Below are 19160 nucleotides of genomic sequence, written 5' to 3'. Positions count from 1 at the left end.
ACACACCCCACGAGCACCTGCGGTGCCCCCCAGGCTGCTCCCCCCCCCCCAAGATTTAGTCAGGGGTAATTAGTACAAATCATGGACAGGTCAGAGGCTGTGAATTTTTGTTTACTGCCTGTGACCTGTCCATGACTTATTAAAAATACGCATGACTAAAACCATGGGCAGCAGGTATAATAGGCCAGGAGAGAATCTGCCTCCCCAGCGCTGCCGCCGGACCCCTGGTTGCAGGGTTTGGCAACAAAGATTTTGCTTTATTATGCTGCATGCAGATTCTGGGACTGCCTCCTCAGCCACCCTGCTGGGGCCAGGGCGCCAATCCTGCAGCCAATATAGTGGCTAATGCCAGGTGCCCCAGGGAGAATGAACAGAACAGGTAATCATCAAGTCATCCATTCCCTGTCGCACATTCCCAGCTTCTGGCAAACAGAGGCTAGGGACACTTCAGAGCACGATTTGCATCCCTGTCCAACCTGGCTAATAACCATTGATGGACCTATCATAACTATTCAGTATGATTTCAATAGCTCTTAACTAAGATTTTATTCTCTCTTGCTACAAAAAGATTCTAGAGTCCATAAAAAGCTTTGTTATACAGGTACGGTAAGCCTTAAAAGTCTGGTTTCAGAGTAGCAGCCGTGTTAGTCTGTATCCACAAAAAGAAAAGGAGTACTTGTGGCACCTTAGAGACGAACAAATTTATTTGAGCATAAGCTTTCATGAGCTACAGCTCACAAGTCTGGTGAACAAGAGGAGCAAGCAGTGCAACAGGACTATCATTGAGGCTATAAGGAAGGATAGGTAGTACTACAACAACTAAAGAATGGCTTCCATAGGCTTGGTCTTAACATGCAAGAAAAATTAAATATAGGAAGACTAGGTCTACATTTGGTTGCAATACAATTTGTATTAAAAAAGAGTCAAGCAGAACTGATTTCCCTGAACATTAGTCTGCAATTGTGAAACTTTAAAATTTAGCTATTTACATTCTAATGTATTGTTAAAATTAAGGATATTTGGGGCTTACTGTTTTTAAGGAAGCATTTGTAATAATACTTTGCCCACCTGTCAAAGGATACATTTAAAAACATTTGCTGAGCACTGGGAGATGACATTATCTCTGATTTATACAGGGTGAAGATGACATACACAGAGAATAAGTAATTTCTCCAAAGTCACACAGCAAAGCAGAGCTGGGATTAGAAGGCCGATGTGCCAACTCCAGAGCATCTTTAAAATCAGATCATACTCACTCCCCCTACCATCTGGCCCACATACTTTTTGAGTCATAGGTCCGAATGCCTCTGGTATTCAGGGATTTGTAGGTGCTTCTAATTCCTTTTGTTAGGGAAAATTTGTTGTGCATTGAAAATCACTGACAAGAGACTAAAAGAGTTTCCCAGGCCTTAGAGGTGCATCATACAAAAGGATGTGTAACTGATTTCCCTTTACAGATCTGTGACCTGGGGGCTCTGTTCAGTACGGTAAAGCTGCAACCCTTCAACTCAGTGATTTTGGTGGCAAAATGGTAGGTGGTGGACATTAGTGACAGTTCCACTTTCAGGTGCAAAACATCAAAGCAGACTGAACATTAGGGAACTGTAGTACTGTGGTTCCTTCTCTTCCCTTTCATAGGAAGCACACAACAGGCAGCATGCTAACTACTCAGTTTCAGAGTAACAGCCGTGTTAGTCTGTATTCGCAAAAAGAAAAGGAGTACTTGTGGCACCTTAGAGACTAACCAATTAGTCTCTAAGGTGCCACAAGTACTCTTTTTCTTTTTACTCCGTTTAAGATACTTATCCACATCATGCTCAAAGTCGTAGAAGGTGGGTTTTAGATATACCTCTTTTTGTGCAGTTTTTAGTTTAGAAGCATTAGGAGATAGGAACAGTTCTGTGACTTGTACAGCACCATGCTATTTGCTGATTCTGAACAAATGATTAAGAGAGCCTTTATTTCAGTATGCCATACTCACTGGAAATAGTTCCATCAGGTTTTGTGAGTAGTAAGAACAAATAAGCATAGGACCCAATGTCTACTTCCTGCTTAAAACACAGAGGCTTGTCCAGTTTACTGAGTATTCTGTTTTTTCCCTGTTCCATTTAATAGGTTAGATGAGGGGTCGGCAACCTATGGCACGCGTGCCAAAGACAGCACACGAGCCGATTTTTAATGACACGCTGCTGCCTGCCGGGTCCCAGCCAGCTGCCGAACCCAGGCCGGGACCCCGGCAGGCAGCAGCATGCCATTAAAAATCCTGCCCACCCCAGCCTGCTCTTCTCCGCACCCCCGCCCTTCCTGCGGGGGCAGGGTGAAGAAGCTTGGTCCTGCCAGCTGCTATTGCAGGGCAGGAGAGCTCACCCTCCCTCGCCTCTTCCCCCAGCATGCGGGGTTCCTGCCCCACCTCCTCTCCCTCCCTGCCACCCATCAGCTGATGGCCCTTGCGGGGGAGGGGGAGGAGCAGAGCTGCAACCCACTCGCTGCTTTGGGGAGGAAGCAGAGAAGAGGTGGGGACGGGGCTGTGGGGACGGGGGTGTGTGTGTGTGGAATCAGGGCATATCCCCTCCAGCCCCCTGCCGTAAGTCGCTCTGGGCACGGCGCTGGGAGCACCCCCATGACCTTAGCCCACCCCCCCAGCCCTCTGCCCTGACCCCTGCACCCGCCTCACACACCCCCAGCCCTGACTCCTGCACTCCCCCCACATACCCAGCCCCCCATGCCCTAACTCCTGCACCCTCATACATCCGCAGCCCCCTTCCCAGACACCTGCACCCCCCACACATACCCAGGCCCCTCACACCCCATGCCCTGACTCTTGCACCCCCCACATTCCCACCCCCCACCCCTCGCACCAAATGGGAGCTCCTGCCCCCCTCCCCCCCACACTCCTCACACCAAATGGGAGCTGCCCTGGTAAGCACTCCACACCCAAACCTCCTACACCCCAGCCCCCAGCCTGATCCTTCATCTCCAGCCCTGTGCTCAGTGCACTCCCACCCTCAGCTCAGTGCAGAGAGAGAGGAAGAGAATGGGCTAGAACCAGGGAGAAGGTAGGTACCCACTCTATGCGGCCCGGCCCGCTGCCGCCCGGCCCGCCCAGCCCGCTGCCGGTCTGGGGTTCTGGCTGCCAGCTCCTTGTCAGCCAGGGCACTGGCTGCAGGCCCTGCTCAGCTTGCTGCCAGCCTAGGTGAATGGCACCTCAGGCTGGCACTGAGCTGAGCGGGCCGGCGGCATAAAATCAGCATTTTAATTTAATTTTAAATGAAGCTTCTTAAACATTTTGAAAACCTTGTTTACTTTATGTACAACAATAGTTTAGTTATATAATATATAGACTTATAGAGAGACCTTCTAAAAAACGTTAAAATGTATTACTGGCACGCGAAACCTTAAAGTGAATAAATGAAGACTCGGCCCACCACTTCTGAAATGTTGCTGACCCCTGGATTAGATGATGCATAACCTAGTAGAAGCTGCAAGATAAGACACTGTTGACTTTCATGAGATTGCAGCAAGAATCTTTAAGACTGTCCCAGCAGCTACCACCTCATGGAAAACTGAAGTAAGAAAAACAAGTTTGTTTAAATCTGAGATGGCTGATTGTCATTTCAGATATTAACCCCTTTGGTAAAATGATTAGCGAGATACCTGTCCAGAGAACAGGCTGTAATGCCAACATGCTAAATGCAAAGAGAAGCCACAATGGTTACCACCACCTGATCTTATGGGAAGACAGCCTACTTTTCAGCATCTGAATGCCAATACTGGAAATGACTCATCACCATTCAAAATGCTGCCATTATTAGGGACCTTAAAATTATCCAAAACCGGGACATGCGATCTGTTCAGCTAATCATGGAGTCAGATTACAGGAAGCCATATTAAGCACTGCAGTCTTTATACATATAAAGCTCTTAAACAACTTCAATGGGAGTCATGGTTGCTCTGCATGTCGTGAGCAAGCCCAAAGGTAGCCATGTTTAAGTCTTCAATAAGGAATTCTTGAACTGCACTCAAACTTCCCCCAATAGAAGTTATTAGCTTCCAAGCAGAGTTTCAAAGTTATTGGTTTTGACCTATAAAATGCTGAGTAATTTGGGACTTTTCTACTTAGACTGTTTCTCTCCATGCAAAACTGTCACAGCTATGATCAGCAGAAGAACTCAAGATACCAAATATCCTGTTGCTGTTTTGTCTACAAAAGAATGCACGTATGTACACATGCAGTTGCAGTGCGCTTGTTCAGGTTGAACTATGCTTCAGCTGTGCAGTAATTCTTCTTGGAACGAGATCTTGTTGATCTAATGCAGCGGTAGTCTAAAATAGGCAGACCCCCATGGGCCAAATCGAGATCACTAGATGCTTCTGAATGGACTCTGAAATCTTTTACACTTATTATCATTGTGGTTGTTTTATTATTTTCTCAAGTCTGGACATTGACTATACCCGTCCTAGAAATTTAGACCTTGACAAAAAATTACTGACTATCCCTGATCTAATGGATTATGCAGGATTATTACTATTAAATTATGTTTGCAGAGTGCTTTTCATCTCATAGCAGCACTAAGTAATTTACAAGCTATACTTATACCAAAGGTGGCAAACAACTGACATACAACATGTTGCATGACAATGGAGGGAGAGAGATGCTAGCTAAGGTCAGCAGCCCCCACTTTTATAACTATTGCTAGGGGATCTTTTGCTGTCCATGGATCTCAGTTTACCAAGTTACTAGGCTGAAGGGCCAACTTGTCTGGGATTTATAAATATGGATCCAGATTTATCAAACTTTAGTCTTGGCACCATTTAAGGTATCCAACTGCAGTTAGAAATTCCCACTCCGATGAAGTGAGCTGTAGCTCACGAAAGCTTATGCTCCAATAAATTGGTTAGTCTCTAAGATGCCACCAGTACTCCTTTTCTTTTTGCGAATACAGACTAACACGGCTGCTACTCTGAAACCACTCTTGAGATGTGACAGTATGGTAGACCTCAGAGAGAGACAGCCTTAAAAGCTTATAACAAAAGGAAAGAATGGCTATGGCCTCAGAACTACAGACACAAGTTTTTGCTACGAAACTAAAGATGGATAGGAACAGCTTTAACTGTGAGTCAAAACCCAATTACATAGTCAATGCTGCAGGCTGCCTTTAATAACTTTTCAGTTGTCATTTTAGTAGCCCTTCTAACAAAGAAATAGAATAACTTCTCATGGGAAATGAATTTAACTTCACTGTAATGATATGCCAACAGCAGGTAACTTTCCAGTTCAGAGGCTTATTAGGAAGAGGTCCTGAACAACTATTCCTGCTAACCAGTCTATGCAAGAAGGGATAAGAGTCCAGTGACAGTCACTGTCTGTTAGCATGTTCCTGAAATAGGAAGATGAAAGAAATGCTTCCTTTAGTGTATCATTGTTGGAGGAAACAGCAAGAACAGCTAGTCTGTTTTATTAATGCACTCAGCAGCAGATGGTATGAAGATAAAGATACAGCAGGAACTGCTAGACAACAGCTAGGAGGGGCTGGGGAATTCAAGTTAACAGACAGCAACCTGAGAGAATCAAAGAGGTAGGTTCACACACTACAGAAACAGTTATCAGCTTGGAACACTGGGGCCCGATGTTTCCTGATAAGACAATCTTCCTAGACTATTATTAAAAAAACCCCAAACCACCACCAACATAAAAGCATGCAGTATGGTTTAGGGGCTCTCATACAAACCTCTGTTTCTACAGTATATGACATTCTTTCTGATTTGTAAGTAGGCCTGAAAGCCTTGTTTATGCATATGGACCACTTCTGAATTAACAAAAAATATTCTAATCAAGCTATGTTAACTTTTTCAGGAAAACCAGGGTTTATGGAATGCTATTCACCTGCCTTCCAGAATGTAATTGGTGACCAATCCCAACTGTCATCTAGGGACAAGTCTGAGAGCAAGCTCCAGAAATTATTGACCCTAAGAGTATACGCTCTTCAGGGCAAGGGCCATCTTTTTCTTACATGTTTGTTAAGCTTCTAGCACAACAGGACCCTGATCCGTCACTGTGGCTCCTTGGCACTACCGCAGTACAAAGATTGAACACGGCTTTTGGAAATAATGTATAGCTGAAAATATTACAGCAAATATTGCACTCAGCAGTACACATGCAATATGCTAAAGAATGTGAAAAACAAAGCTCTTAAATAATTAGTTTTATTAATACTAATGTGTATTACAGTAGCATAGAAGCTCCAATCATGATCAGGACACCGTTGTTTTTGTACACTGACTAGTACAGATAGACATGTTCCCTGCTGCAAAGACCTTGCAATGTGGCTTAAGAGAGACAAACGGATGTAATAACCAGAGCCTTCTCTACAGCGAATCTTTTGTTAAACTCTTCCAGCAACATTCTACCCCCAGTGCAGCTCCACTGGGGGTTGCTGTGGTGAGAGCTTTTACCAAAGCTCAGCACAAACAAAGCCTTAAATAACTCTGAAATTCCTATGACTGTTAGGCTACCAAGAGCACAAAGTGGGCACTGAGCAATTAGGAGGCTGGATTTTTTTTTTTTTTTTTTTTTTTACATTTTCCCTCCCCATATTGTACATGCAAAGATACACCAGCAATTCTACTGGCCCTCTACCTAATTTAGGTAAGAAAAAAGTATTCCCCAACTATGCAGACTGCAAAAACATGCAGTTTTATGGGTCTTGAATTTATATTCGAGAACAAATGCTTATTCTTAAATGTGGTAACATTGGTATTAGCCCTTTACCTACCATTTATTAATAAGTTATTCCTTGCTGAACTATTTGTAGCACTAGCTAGGCTAAAAATTAACAGTGCAGAGGCACCACACACAATTACAAAACATTTACCCAGAACTGGCAAGTTTTCCAACTGCACATGCCTGGATTGACTGGAGAAAGATTAGACATTATAAAGTATCACTTAACCAGAAATTGAGTATTGAGTGTTTCTCTCTATATACTATCTCAGAAATGTGAAATTATTTTGAGGCTTCAAAAGAGGAGGATTTGTAGATTTTAAGACTAGAAGGGACCATTATGATCATGTAGACTGATGTCCTGCAAAACACAGGCCATAGAATAAAAACAACTAGGCATCCTTGTGGCACCTTAGAGACTAACAAATTAGTCTCTAAGGTGCCACAAGGACTCCTTGTTGTTTTTGCAGATTCAAACTAACAGGACTGCCACTCTGAAACCTGAGACCATAGAATGTCACACAGGAATTCCTGCATCCAGCCTATACCTTCTGGTTGAGTTACAGCCTTTTGTTTTTGTTTTTAAACCAAAGATTTCCATTCTTGGTTTACAATCTTCAGGCGATGAAGAATGTACTACAACCCACAGTAAATTATTCCAGTGGTTAACCGGGATGATTTAACTTCAAGAGAACTAGCTTCTAAAATACATACTGTTCATTTGAGTGTACCTTTCATCCATGGACCTCAAAGTTGCATACACTAAATCTCAACCTCTCTGATGTAGCTGAGTTGTTTTATGATTAAACATATAAACTGGGAGCCAGAATTCTAATCCTAGCTCTGGTACATACTTGATGTGTGACCCCAGGTAAGTAATCCCCCCAAGGGTAAACTATGTCCTGGATCTTCCATCTACAAGATGAAGGAATAACAACTCCTTGCCATAAATTAGTATGATCATACAGTGCTATGAAGGTGTAAGGTTGCTGTGTTTAACATATTAGTAGCAAAGTGAATACTGTCATTTTCTGAATGACGAACAGGCACATAATTTAAACAACTTGTCTACTGTCACTACCAAGCCAGTCAGAAATAAAATCCAGTCCTGATTCCCAGTCTCCTGCTATAATTACTAAACCTTTTCTCACAAAAAGTGACACGCCTGGGAGAAAAATAATATGGAGCACATCAAACATTTGCCTAAATTAATGATTACCCTTCCTAGCAAGATTCTGATCCTCTTATTTTAAAGTAATTAGAGCTCATGAAGAGATGCAATTCCACATTAGCCTGTCTCTTGTTTACATTCCTTCCCTCCCGCTTCACAACTATGCAGATGTCATTGTCTCCATTTACTGTAATCAATCAAGGAGAGAGTTAAGAAACCAGACTAACTTCTTGCTAGGGATTCTCTTTCCCCAGGGCCAGTAACACTGTCTCTAAGAGGAAGGAATACATTAGCTGCGGATTAGGACTTATGGGCATTACACAGTTAAGTCTATAATGCTACAGACTTTCTCTTCAATGAGCCGAGTACCAATATCAGTAACCAACACCTTATCTCTTCTTAACGGAGCACCACCTACAGACTTGTTGAGAACCTGAACCCTAGCAAATGCTTACAGTTCAGCATGCAGGAAACAACAGCAAGAGCCATGTCAGAGTCCCAACCACCACCTCAGAACTGCTTTTACTTTTTAAGACCTTTATAAATCCCGGTCATTCACTGAGCACTGATTCCTCACTATCCTTAGGCAAAGTGGGATCTTTACTTAATTTACAGAACCATCTGCTTTCAATAAACAAGTTTCTGGGGAGAAAAGGAGGGATCCATGCTCTTCATTAAATGCAAGAGATCCAGCTAGTTAGTTCCTGTGATGTTGCAGTCTATGTGATTTTATAAAAATATGCTAATGAGTGTGAATATAATGTAACTGGAATGTGCTTCATGCAAAAGGTCTCTTGTAAGGTATCATTACAAAGCTTATAATCTACTGAGTGTGGTCATCCTATTTGTAAAAAGAAAAGGAGAACTTGTGGCACCTTAGAGACTAACCAATTTATTTGAGCATAAGCTTTCGTGAGCTACAGCTCACTACAGTATCCATCCGATGAAGTGAGCTGTAGCTTACGAAAGTTTATGCTCAAATAAATTGGTTAGTCTCTAAGGTGCCACAAGTACTCCTTTTCTTTTTGCGAATACAGACTAACATGGCTGTCACTCTGAAACCCATCCTATTTGTATGACTGTATCATTCTTGTACCTGAAACTAGAAATATGAAATATAACTCTGAGGGCCTACTGTAGTTATGCAAAGTGTGGGCCATTAATGGTGGTTTGGAATCTTGATGGCTCCCATTAACCAGGATTACTGACTGTAGATGGCATCCAATGAAGTGAGCTGTAGCTCACGAAAGCTTATGCTCTAATAAATTTGTTAGTCTAAGGTGCCACAAGTACTTCTTTTCTGTTTTACTTGTAAGTCTTCCTGTATACATGTGTGCTGGCAAGTGGGTAATGGAAGTCTTACAGTGACATGTGATCATGGCACCTGAACTGGAATCCATCTTTAACCTAGTGCTTTTCCATTGAGAAGGAGGGTTGGAACCCAGAGGGACAAAGGAATCCCGCCTTATGCAAAAGATATATAAGTGGGTAGATCAGAAAAAGAGGGCGGACATCATGAGGAATCCCCTAGCTACCATCTGAGCTGGAATAAGGGCTGTACCAGGGGAAAGGATTGTGCCCAGACTAGGAAGGTGTCCAGTCTGTGAAAGAAACTTATTGAAACATCTCTAAGGGTGAGTTTTTACCTGTATTTAGTTTTATTACTGTATTAGACAGACTTGTGTGTTTTATTTTATTTTGCTTAGTAATTCACTTTGTTCGGTCTGTTACTACCTGGAAACACTTAAACCCTACTTTCTGTAATTAATAAAATCACTTTTTAGTTATTCACTAACCCAGAGTATGTATTAATACCGGGGGGGGGGGGCAGGGAGGAGGAGAGAACAGCTGTGCATCTCTATCAGTGTTATAGAGGGCGAACAATTTAGGAGTTTACCCCGTATAAGCTTTATACAGGGTAAAACGGATATATTTAGGGTTTGGACCCCATTGGGAGTTGGGCTTCTGAGTGTTAAAGACAGGAACACTTCTTAACTTGCTTTCAGCTAAGTCTGCAGCTTTTGGGGCACGTGGTTCAGACCCTGGGTCAGTGTTGGAGCAGACTGGCATGTCTGGCTCAGCAAGACAGGGTGCTGGAGTCCTAAGCTGGTAGGGAAAGCAAGGGCAGAAGTAGTCTTGGCACACCAGGTGGCAGTCCCAAGGGGGTTTCTGTGAGCCAAACAATCACAGTAAACAAGTTCTGGGGAGAAAAGGAGGGATCCATGTTCTCCATTAAATGCAAGAGGTCCATCTAGTTAGTTCCAACTACCACCCCATTCCTCAGGCCAGGTGGTGGCAAGAGTGCCACTGAGGCAAAAACCTTTTAAGAGAGCACCAAATGCCACTAAAGGAATGCTCAGGTCAATCCAGTCAGCCTCAATAGATCTAAGAAGGGGTCTCCTGAACTCCTGGACCAGGGGAGGGTGTATGTAGAACATCATTCATTCCCCTCCCCCAAACAAGCAAGCACCATGTTTTTAGACAGTCTTTCAGTTTCACCTTCAAGTTCCAGATACCAAGAAAATCATACAGGAGGGGAAGCTAAATTTGAGCTATTTTCTGCACTTCTTCAAAATAAAACCACTACATTTATTCACATGGTGTTTCTAGCTGTGTTGACCTTTGCAGGCCCAAAATTCAGACACTCTGGAGCAGGCTGCTACATTCAGGGAAGAATAGACAACAGAAATCATTTTTAAAAAAAATTAAGCCACTATCTATATCACATTCAATTTAAAGAAAAATAGCATTTGGACTTGTTAGTCCTTTAAATTAGAAAAAGATTATCTATGCCCAGGAGAGATTACAAATTATTTTTAGCCTGGAAGATTTTAGCAGACTAATGGGTTTATCTGGTTTGGTGGATTAAATAAAGCCCTACCATACAATCCAATCCTAGCTTTCTAACCAAGTTTTAGCACCCCAACCATAAGAATTAAACAGTGTATGGCATGCACTAATTTGGGACATTCCACATTTCTCAGACAGGAGTAAGATACTTGATATACTTCTCAGCAGTGCAGTTTCAATTCACTACTGGTGAAGATTAAATGAATCTAAGATGTTAGCACAACAAAGTAGGAGCTGTGGCTGCAACTGAACTATTCTTATGGAGGCCAAATATTTGTGTTTCTGGTCTGTAGTTAGATAATAGGTGTCTTGCCCCTATCAGGGGTCTACGTTTAATTCAAATTCTGATTAAGTTCCTTTACCTAATGAGAAAAGTATAGACTTAACTGATTAACATTCAAGTCTCATGCAAGAATGTTAAAGTTAATAATGCAAAAGGAAAGCACACACCCTAAATTCTCCAGTTCAAGTGCAAGTCTTGCCGTTATTTTTTTAAAAAAAAACATGGAAATTGAACATATTTGCTCTACAGTCACTGAAACACAAATGGAACCTCACAATGACATTTTTAAGAGTAGAACCAGGCCGTAAAAATATTTGAATATTCTTTCCATCTCCAAAACTTGGGTTGAAAAATTCTGTGCCAAAGCCAAAAGGGATTGTGAGACAGTGCACACAGCTTGGAGGGTTGCACTGTTTGCCTTCAGTGTGGCAAAATTGAGGAAAATTTGAGATTCAGCCTCTAACTTCAACATCCACTCAAAGTGCAGCAGCAGTCAAAAAAGCGAACAGAAGGTTGGAAATCATTAAGAAAAGGATAGATAAGACGACAGAAAATAGCATATTGCCCGTATATAAATCCATGGTACGCCCACATCTTGAAAACTGTGCGCAGATGTGGTTGCTCCATCTTAAAAATGGTATATTGGATTTGGAAAAGGTTCAGAAAAGGGCAACAAAAATGCTTAGGAGTATGGAACAGCTGCTGTATGAGGAGAGATAAATAAGACTGGGACTTTTCTGCTTGTAAAACAGATGACTAACGTTTCAGAGTAGCAGCCGTGTTAGTGTGTATCTGCAAAAAGAACAGGAGTACTTGTGGCATCTTAGAGAATAAGGGGGGATATGATAGAGGTCTATAAAATCATGACTGGTGTGGAGAAAGTAAATAAGGAAGTGTTATTTACTCTCTCATAACACAAGAACTAGAGGCCACCAAACAAAATAAATAGGCAGCAGGTTTAAAACAAAAAAAGGAAGTATTTTTTAAACACACAACACGCAGTCCACCTGTGGAACTCCTTGCCAGAGGATGTTGTGAAGTCCACGACTATAACGGTTCAACAATGAACTAGATAAATTCATGGAGAATAGGTCCATCAATGGCTATTAGCCAGGATGGGCAGGGATGGTGTCCCTAGCCTCTATTTGCCAGAAGCTGGGAAAGGGCAACAGGGGATGAATCACTTGATTACCCCTTCTGTTCATTCCCTCTGGGGCACCTGGCATTGGCCACTGTCAGAAGACAGGATACTTGGCTAGATGGACCTCTGGTCTGACCCAGTATGGCTGTTCTTATATTCTTATGTTGTGGTTCATATGCAGTAACAACACTATTCCTATTTCACAGAAACATGTTTATTCCCTAAAAGCAATATAAAAATCTAAACAAAAAAATCTCCTTCCAAAGTGTCAAACCCTCATACTGGGGCTAAAGAGTTGAGACCCAACTGTGGCATGGAGCTCAAAATTTCATATAAGATTCTGATTTCAAGGCAGAGGCAATTAACCTAGTAAACCTTAGTATAGCTTCAAGGCTCCTTTATGGTAATGGGACTTTAACTTTGTTTATCTTAACTGCACCTAATGACTCATCCTCCCCTTATTTACTTTAGTCATTGTGAAACATGGTGAAAAATGAAAAGGAGTACTTGTGGTACCTCAGAGACTAACAAATTTATTAGAGCATAAGCTTTGGTGAGCTACAGCTCACTTTATTAGATGCAGTAAAGTGAGCTGTAGCTCACGAAAGCTTATGCTCTAATAAATTTGTTAGTCTCTAAGGTGCAACAAGTACTCCTTTTCTTTTTACGGATACAGACTAACACGGCTGCTACTCTGAAACCTGTCACGGTGAAAAATAAAAGTGACATTTCAATATGCATTTTTTTTCTAAACCTTTTCAGTCCTCCAGCTTGAAATTTGTTAAAAAGTTTCACTGTTGGATTCACACCACTTCTAATTTTTTGAAGGATTTATTTTATTTTTTAATCACATGGATGATTGTGCCAACATCTTGGTGCCCCTTGTCAAAAAAATGGGTCACTTATTTTTCACAATCTAATAGAAACTTCCTGTTGGGAAGACATTCCCCACAGAACATCAGAACTAAAACTGCAGAGTAAACCTATGACCCAAAACAATTTCAGACTTCTGGTCTACTTCACTACAGCAGATTTTCCTGTAAGCAAGGTCCACTATACTTATGGAAAGTTTAAAAAAAAAGTTTGGCTTCAAAACAAAAAACGCATTTAACAATGTATTGAGGTTAACAGACTAAGTTACTTCTAGATTTAAAATCAAATGATTGTGTCCCAATGCAGTTACAAAAATCATACAAAGTACCCAGATGCTGCATAAGATTTCAGAGGAATTCTTATTGTCTGACATTATTAAAGACTGCAACTCTAACAAAACTGCTGCAACTGCTATAACAGGAGAAAGATGCAACCTTGATGCTCTAGTACTATACTTAAAAATAAAGGAAGGCTGTCCCCAGTTACTCCCTTTGCTAAAATGCAGTCAAATACTTTAGCTTGATAGCTAGTCTCAGAGCTGGCATTTTCAGGGATTTGATCCATTTCAAATAAGGCAATGAGCTTATCCCTTGATTAAATACATAGCATAATCCACCAAAATCTTGTTAGCTGAGAAGCAAGTCAATCGTCTTGCTAGTCATAGGTGGTGTTTTATTTTGCTGCCAGGAAAGCACGGAAGCCATCTTACTACTTGAAACTACACCTGAGAAAGTCACCTGCATATTACTGCAAAGGAGGAAGTGCTGAGCAAACAATTCTGAGCAGAAGTTTCAACGTTTACTAAACACCACAATTCAGTGCATCTGCTCCAAGGAGGTTTAGATTGTGGATTTCTTTTATAATCCTACAAAATGTGATCTATGTCTGCAAGAGACAGCAGTCAATGAAAAGATTCAGATTCATCTCAGCACAGGCAACATAGATTGCCTATAGACTACTTCCTTCAGTGACTGGGGTCTCAATGGCTCTTTGGTGTCTCTTAGCTTGGTCAACATTAGGGATTCCACTGTTTACCTCTTAGTTAGGATTTCCAACCGATTCACTGAATACAATGAGGGGCAAAGGGGGACCACAATTTTATTGATAAAGAATGGGATTTTTATGGGCATGTAACTTTCAGCCTGATACTGTTCTCTTTCCAAGTATAAACTAATCAATACAGAAAGCAGCTGGTATTTAATAGAGGGGAAAACTGAAAGCAAAAATTATGCATTTTTAAGATAATCATCAGTAAGGCCTGTTCTCCACGTAAAAGCTGTACTGGTAAAAACTATGTTGGTTAGGGGCATGATTTTTTTTAATCAAAATGGTCATATCACTAAAAGCCCTGGTATGGACACAGTTGAACCAGTATAAAGATGCTTTATACCAGTGCAACATTCCCCTTCCTGTACATAAATAGCTATGATGTGTAAAACACCTTCATCCCAAGGACTGTGTTCACACTAGGAGAAGCGTACGGCTGTCTTGGTACAGTTAAAGCAGTTCAGCTTTCTAGTGTGGACAATGCCTAAGTCTTTCTCTTCTACCGCATTTACCAGAAACCCCAGGGATGCTGGTGTGCAAGCAGAGTTAGCTGACTCTTAGCTCCTCTTCCATGTTGTGAGGTGCATATAGGCTGAGGAGCAGGGAGACAGTCCACTCTGGGGATTCCAGTGTCAGTCACGGACATTAAATAAATGATAAAACACAAACTCATAAAAGTCTGTTTTAAGCAATCTGACTAAAATCCCTCGCCCTCTCAGTTGCTTACCCTTCATTTCTTTGGCTCTTGTGAGGTCATCCTTTCAACAGTGCACCAGTTAGGGTCTTCCAAACTGGACAAGATGGGTTTCTACTGGTAAAAATAATCACAAATTCTCTCTTTTTAAGCTTCTAAAGAAATAAGGCACAACCCCTCTTTTTCCCCCCTGCAGGTCACTTAACATGTTTTTAGCATCTCTGCCCTTACAGTACAATTCTATTCTGAACAGAGCTCCATGCTTCAGTAATTTCTGCAACAATGAACTCAGTTTACCTTCAAGAACCAAGCTGGGGTCTTTTCTTCTCACTCTTCACCAGCAAAGGTTCTGCAGGCCAAATTATGTCCTCTCTATCTGTCCCGTAAAGCTAATATCTTCATTGGGGCTGCACAAGCTATAATTGAGTGGAAATTAACAACCAACTCTATTGATCATGCAGAAGAAGGGGCAAAATCCAGTTCACTGACAGTTGTGTTGGCTCAGAAGAACTAGCAGAAATAATAAAAAGATGACTCACAACAATGTTGCACTAAGTCAGCAGATAATGTATTGATGCATGCATCAGTACCTAACAGATCTGTTGACAAAGGTACAAATTTGTTTATAAATTAAAGTCTGAAAGTAGCTAAACAGGCACATAGAGAATTAAATACTTTCAAAATAAGCACAGTATATTTTTTGAGGCCTCAGATAAATGAAGTGTAAGTTTCCCATGCAAAAGAAGGCTCTATTCTCAGAATAGGCCTATTTAAAAGGAAATCGCTTTTGCACCAAAATGTTGTATATAAGGCATCTGTTCTCAGCCTTCAGTCTCCACTACAGAGTTTGCAAGCTGCCTTATGTCAACCTAACTCTAAGGCCTGGTCAACACTGGGGGAGGGAGGGACGGGGACACGACAAATCGATCTAAGATACGTAACTTCAGCTACATGAATAACGTAGCTGAAGTCAATGTACTTAGATTTACTCACCATGGTGTCTTCACCGCAGCAAGTCGACTGCTGCCGCTCCCCTGTCAACTCCGCCTGCGCCTCTCACCGAGATGGAGAGCCAGAGTCGATGGGAGAGCACTCGGGGGTCAATTGCTGCCTGCCGATCCGGTGGGTGGGTAGTATAGACATACCCTAAGTGTCTACACTAAAATGCAGCTCTCATCGATGTAACTCACCCACTACACTTACTTAACTCCCCTCCACGAGAGGCATAGTGCTTAAGTCAACGTAGTTAGGTCAACGCAATGTCAGTGTAGATACTGCATTGCTTACATTGACTGTTGTTGCCTTTCAGAAGCCATCCCACAATGCCCCAAACTGATAGTTAAATAGATGCAAGCACTCCTGGTGAGGACATGAACAGTTGACACATGGAGCGTAGCGTGGACATGCAAAGCAAGTTTAATTACTGTGGTAGCTGTAAGTCAAAGTTACTTAGGTCGACTTAATTTTGTAGTGTAGACTTGCCCTCAGGAATGTAACTGCATGCTAGGTATTTTTGCAGTGAAGTGTTTTGAATGGAAGACACACTTTAAAGTCTGAGATACTTTGAAATCTGAGGTCCTGAAGAGTCATACTCCTCCCTGCTTCTCAAACAGTTTTCCAAGTGTAAATATTGCAGCTACATAAATACTGCTCCCACGTTGCAGTAACCACACCCAGTTAACCTGAGTCTAATCATGTGAGCTGGGAAATGGAAATAAATCCAAGCTTCTATGCAGCATTATCAGTACTGATGCTGGTTAATGCTGTCAGCCAGACACTGACAGCTACTGAAAGGATTTAAAATTTATTTAACAAACTTAGTATATTATGTGGGTTTTGTTATCTCAATGACCTTGAAGAGCCCAGAAACTGACGAACAATCCTACAGATAGGCGTAAAGAAAAACTTCAAAGGACAATTTTAAAACAAAGAAGGAGACAACTTGTATCTTTTAATCAGATACACCATAGCGGTTCTTCTTGAATACACTCGCCTACACAGTATGCAGGGCTCTCTAACCATCCGCTGGAGAGACAGCAATGTACCTTCGGCATTTGTATCTCCAGCTGGAGTATCTAGGGAAGGGCTTCCTGCAGACTAACCCTGCATGATAAATGACTGCACTTCAGCACTGCAGAGGGATTTCACTGCTTTGGAGACTGCTGCTATAACAGACTTCTCTGACTCAGTAGCTGAAAGGGACGCTGGGAAGGAAGCACCAAAAAAAAAAAAAAAAGTCATGCATTATTAATACTGACTCTGGCAGCAAGGCATGAGTTGGAAAAACACTGAAGAAAACATATGACTGCAGAACAAGATGACAAAGCTACATCCATTTAAGCATTTCACACCATCCTGTTTATATTTCCCATTCGGAATGTGGCTATATATTAGATACTTCAGTCTGGAGTCACACCCCCAGGGGAAAGGGACACATACTTATATCACCCAGCTTTTAGAGTATCTGTCACAGTGCCTCTGATCAGCAGGTGACTGCACCTTTGCTGCGAGGCACCGTAGTACTTTATTTCCCCTAGATTATCTAGCTCAGCCTCGAAACTGAAAACACAGGAGTTGGCACTGGGTATGGCCCACTCCTTACATATGGAGTCATGCTGCTTTGATTTGGGCTTTTCCCATTTTGATATGTCTGTTTTGACTATTTTTAACTGCATTATGTGTCAGCCTGGGGCACCATACAGTTATTTTCCTTAATTTGCCTTCTATTCCACTACTAAATCCCATTCCAGGCTCATGACCCCCAGCTCTCCGTCCCAATCCTGCCCAAGAAGCCCATTATGTCATGAGCTTGAAGCACTGCTTTAGCCACACTGCAGACAGCTCTGTTTTGAACACTGACTAGTTTTATATACGGAGTAGTAGACAGTTTATAGAAGAAAATCACATTTTCTTCTTCAAGGTCACACATTTCAGAGTAGCAGCTGTTTAGTCTGTATCCGTAAAAAGAAACGGAGGACTTGTGGCACCTTAGAGACTAACCAATTTATTTGAGCATAAGCTTTTGTGAGCTACAGCTCACTTCACCGGATGCTATGCAACATATGCAAGACTGCCACTGAAAACTACAGGAACTTGTGGAAGAAATAATGCAGGTCAGCCCCAAGTTTAGAATTGGCAATAAAATATTAGACAAAAATACCAGAAAGTTGGTTTGTTATTGGCCAGTTCAATACCCTCAGCTGTGGAAGAAAAAATATCAAACAAACAAAAAACCACCAATCTTGATTTTGCTTTCAGTTCTCTCTAGATCCTAAAAATCCACAGGCATGTCATCACAATAGATGGCAGATTATCAACATTACCAAAGAGATGAGCAAAATACATCATCTGTACATTATTCACATGCAAGAGGATGATAATCTCAGCCAAAAGGCCCTAATGAAATAGCAGGTGCTGAAATACATACAGGTGCTCCCCTCACACACAGGGTGCACAAGCAGGACACAGTAACCACTTGACTACCCAGTGACTGCAGTTAGGGTTTTTTTTGTTTTTGTTCTTCTGTAGGTCTTGTACCTTTTTCCTAAGTGCTGTGTGTTAACACACACACTTTTCTTGCTTCACCCTACACCTAGACATTTAGCATGACAGGTACTGACACACAGCAACACTACAGCAGGTTAGCACAAGAAGCAATGAAGACAACTAATTCAATGCGGATACAAAGTTGTCATTGCAATGTCTATGTAAGCCACTGAGTCTTCCTAATTTTCATAGGGGCCCAAAAATCTCTTCTTGTAAGGAAAGAAATTCAGCTGCCTATTGACAGATTTAAACATTCAACAGAAGGGCCAAGAACATACTGTGCGGATGGCTATACTGTAATTAGACACTTGCGGATGGTCTGTGCCAGCTGACTCGGGCTCATGGGGTTTGGAGTAAAGAGCTGTTTAATCGTGGTGTTGACGTTTGGGCTCAGGCTCTCTTAATCCTCCCCCCACACAGAGTCCCCAAACTCAGTTGGCATGGGCCAGCCAGTTTTTTATTTGTAGTGTAGACATATCCTAAGCTACAAAGCCATGACACTGGCAACAGCAAACAGATGGGGGTGTAATGCAACACCAGTATCCCCCAAAAATCTGTTTCGGTAGCACATGATAAATTATAGTTGTATACTAGGGGCTCCGTAATCCAAATCACAACTGCTCAACCACTTGCCAGGAAGTTCCCCACCCACATAAAGAAAGAGCCACACTTCAAGACCTTTGTACTACACAATCTGCACCTGAAGAAGGAAGAACAGTCCTCCCAGAAGAGGCATTTATTATGTAGTTTGGAATCACAATCTCCAGAGAGGAATTCAGTATAAAATTTTCAGTCATCCTAAAATTGTCCCGTAGCTTTCATTCCATTGTATTG

General features: G+C 41.9%; 1 protein-coding gene across 3 annotated transcripts in view; it reads right to left on the bottom strand.

Annotated features, from left to right (window-relative positions):
- B4GALT5 (beta-1,4-galactosyltransferase 5) overlaps window positions 1-19160 on the bottom strand; it is a 65316-nt gene that overhangs the window by 29098 nt on the left and 17058 nt on the right. Inside the window, exons 1-2 of one of the 3 annotated variants that reach the window (XM_084645547.1) lie at window positions 15078-15298; window positions 14814-14897 (exon numbers count right to left, since the gene is read on the bottom strand). The exons of 1 other annotated variant lie outside the window; for it this stretch is intronic. In XM_084645547.1, coding sequence (XP_084501673.1) covers window positions 14814-14820 — 7 coding nt within the window. In that variant the 5' untranslated portion in view covers window positions 14821-14897; window positions 15078-15298. Of the gene's footprint in view, window positions 1-14813; window positions 14898-15077; window positions 15299-19160 lie in introns of those variants that run through there. One more of the 3 variants, XM_084645548.1, reaches the window with a different exon arrangement.

The sequence above is a fragment of the Lepidochelys olivacea genome, assembly GCF_965140295.1.
Source record: "Lepidochelys olivacea isolate rLepOli2 genome assembly, chromosome: 13".
Classification (NCBI taxonomy): Eukaryota; Metazoa; Chordata; order Testudines; family Cheloniidae; genus Lepidochelys; species Lepidochelys olivacea.
Note: the sequence above shows the minus strand (reverse complement) of the source record. Positions and strands in the feature narration are given on the sequence as shown.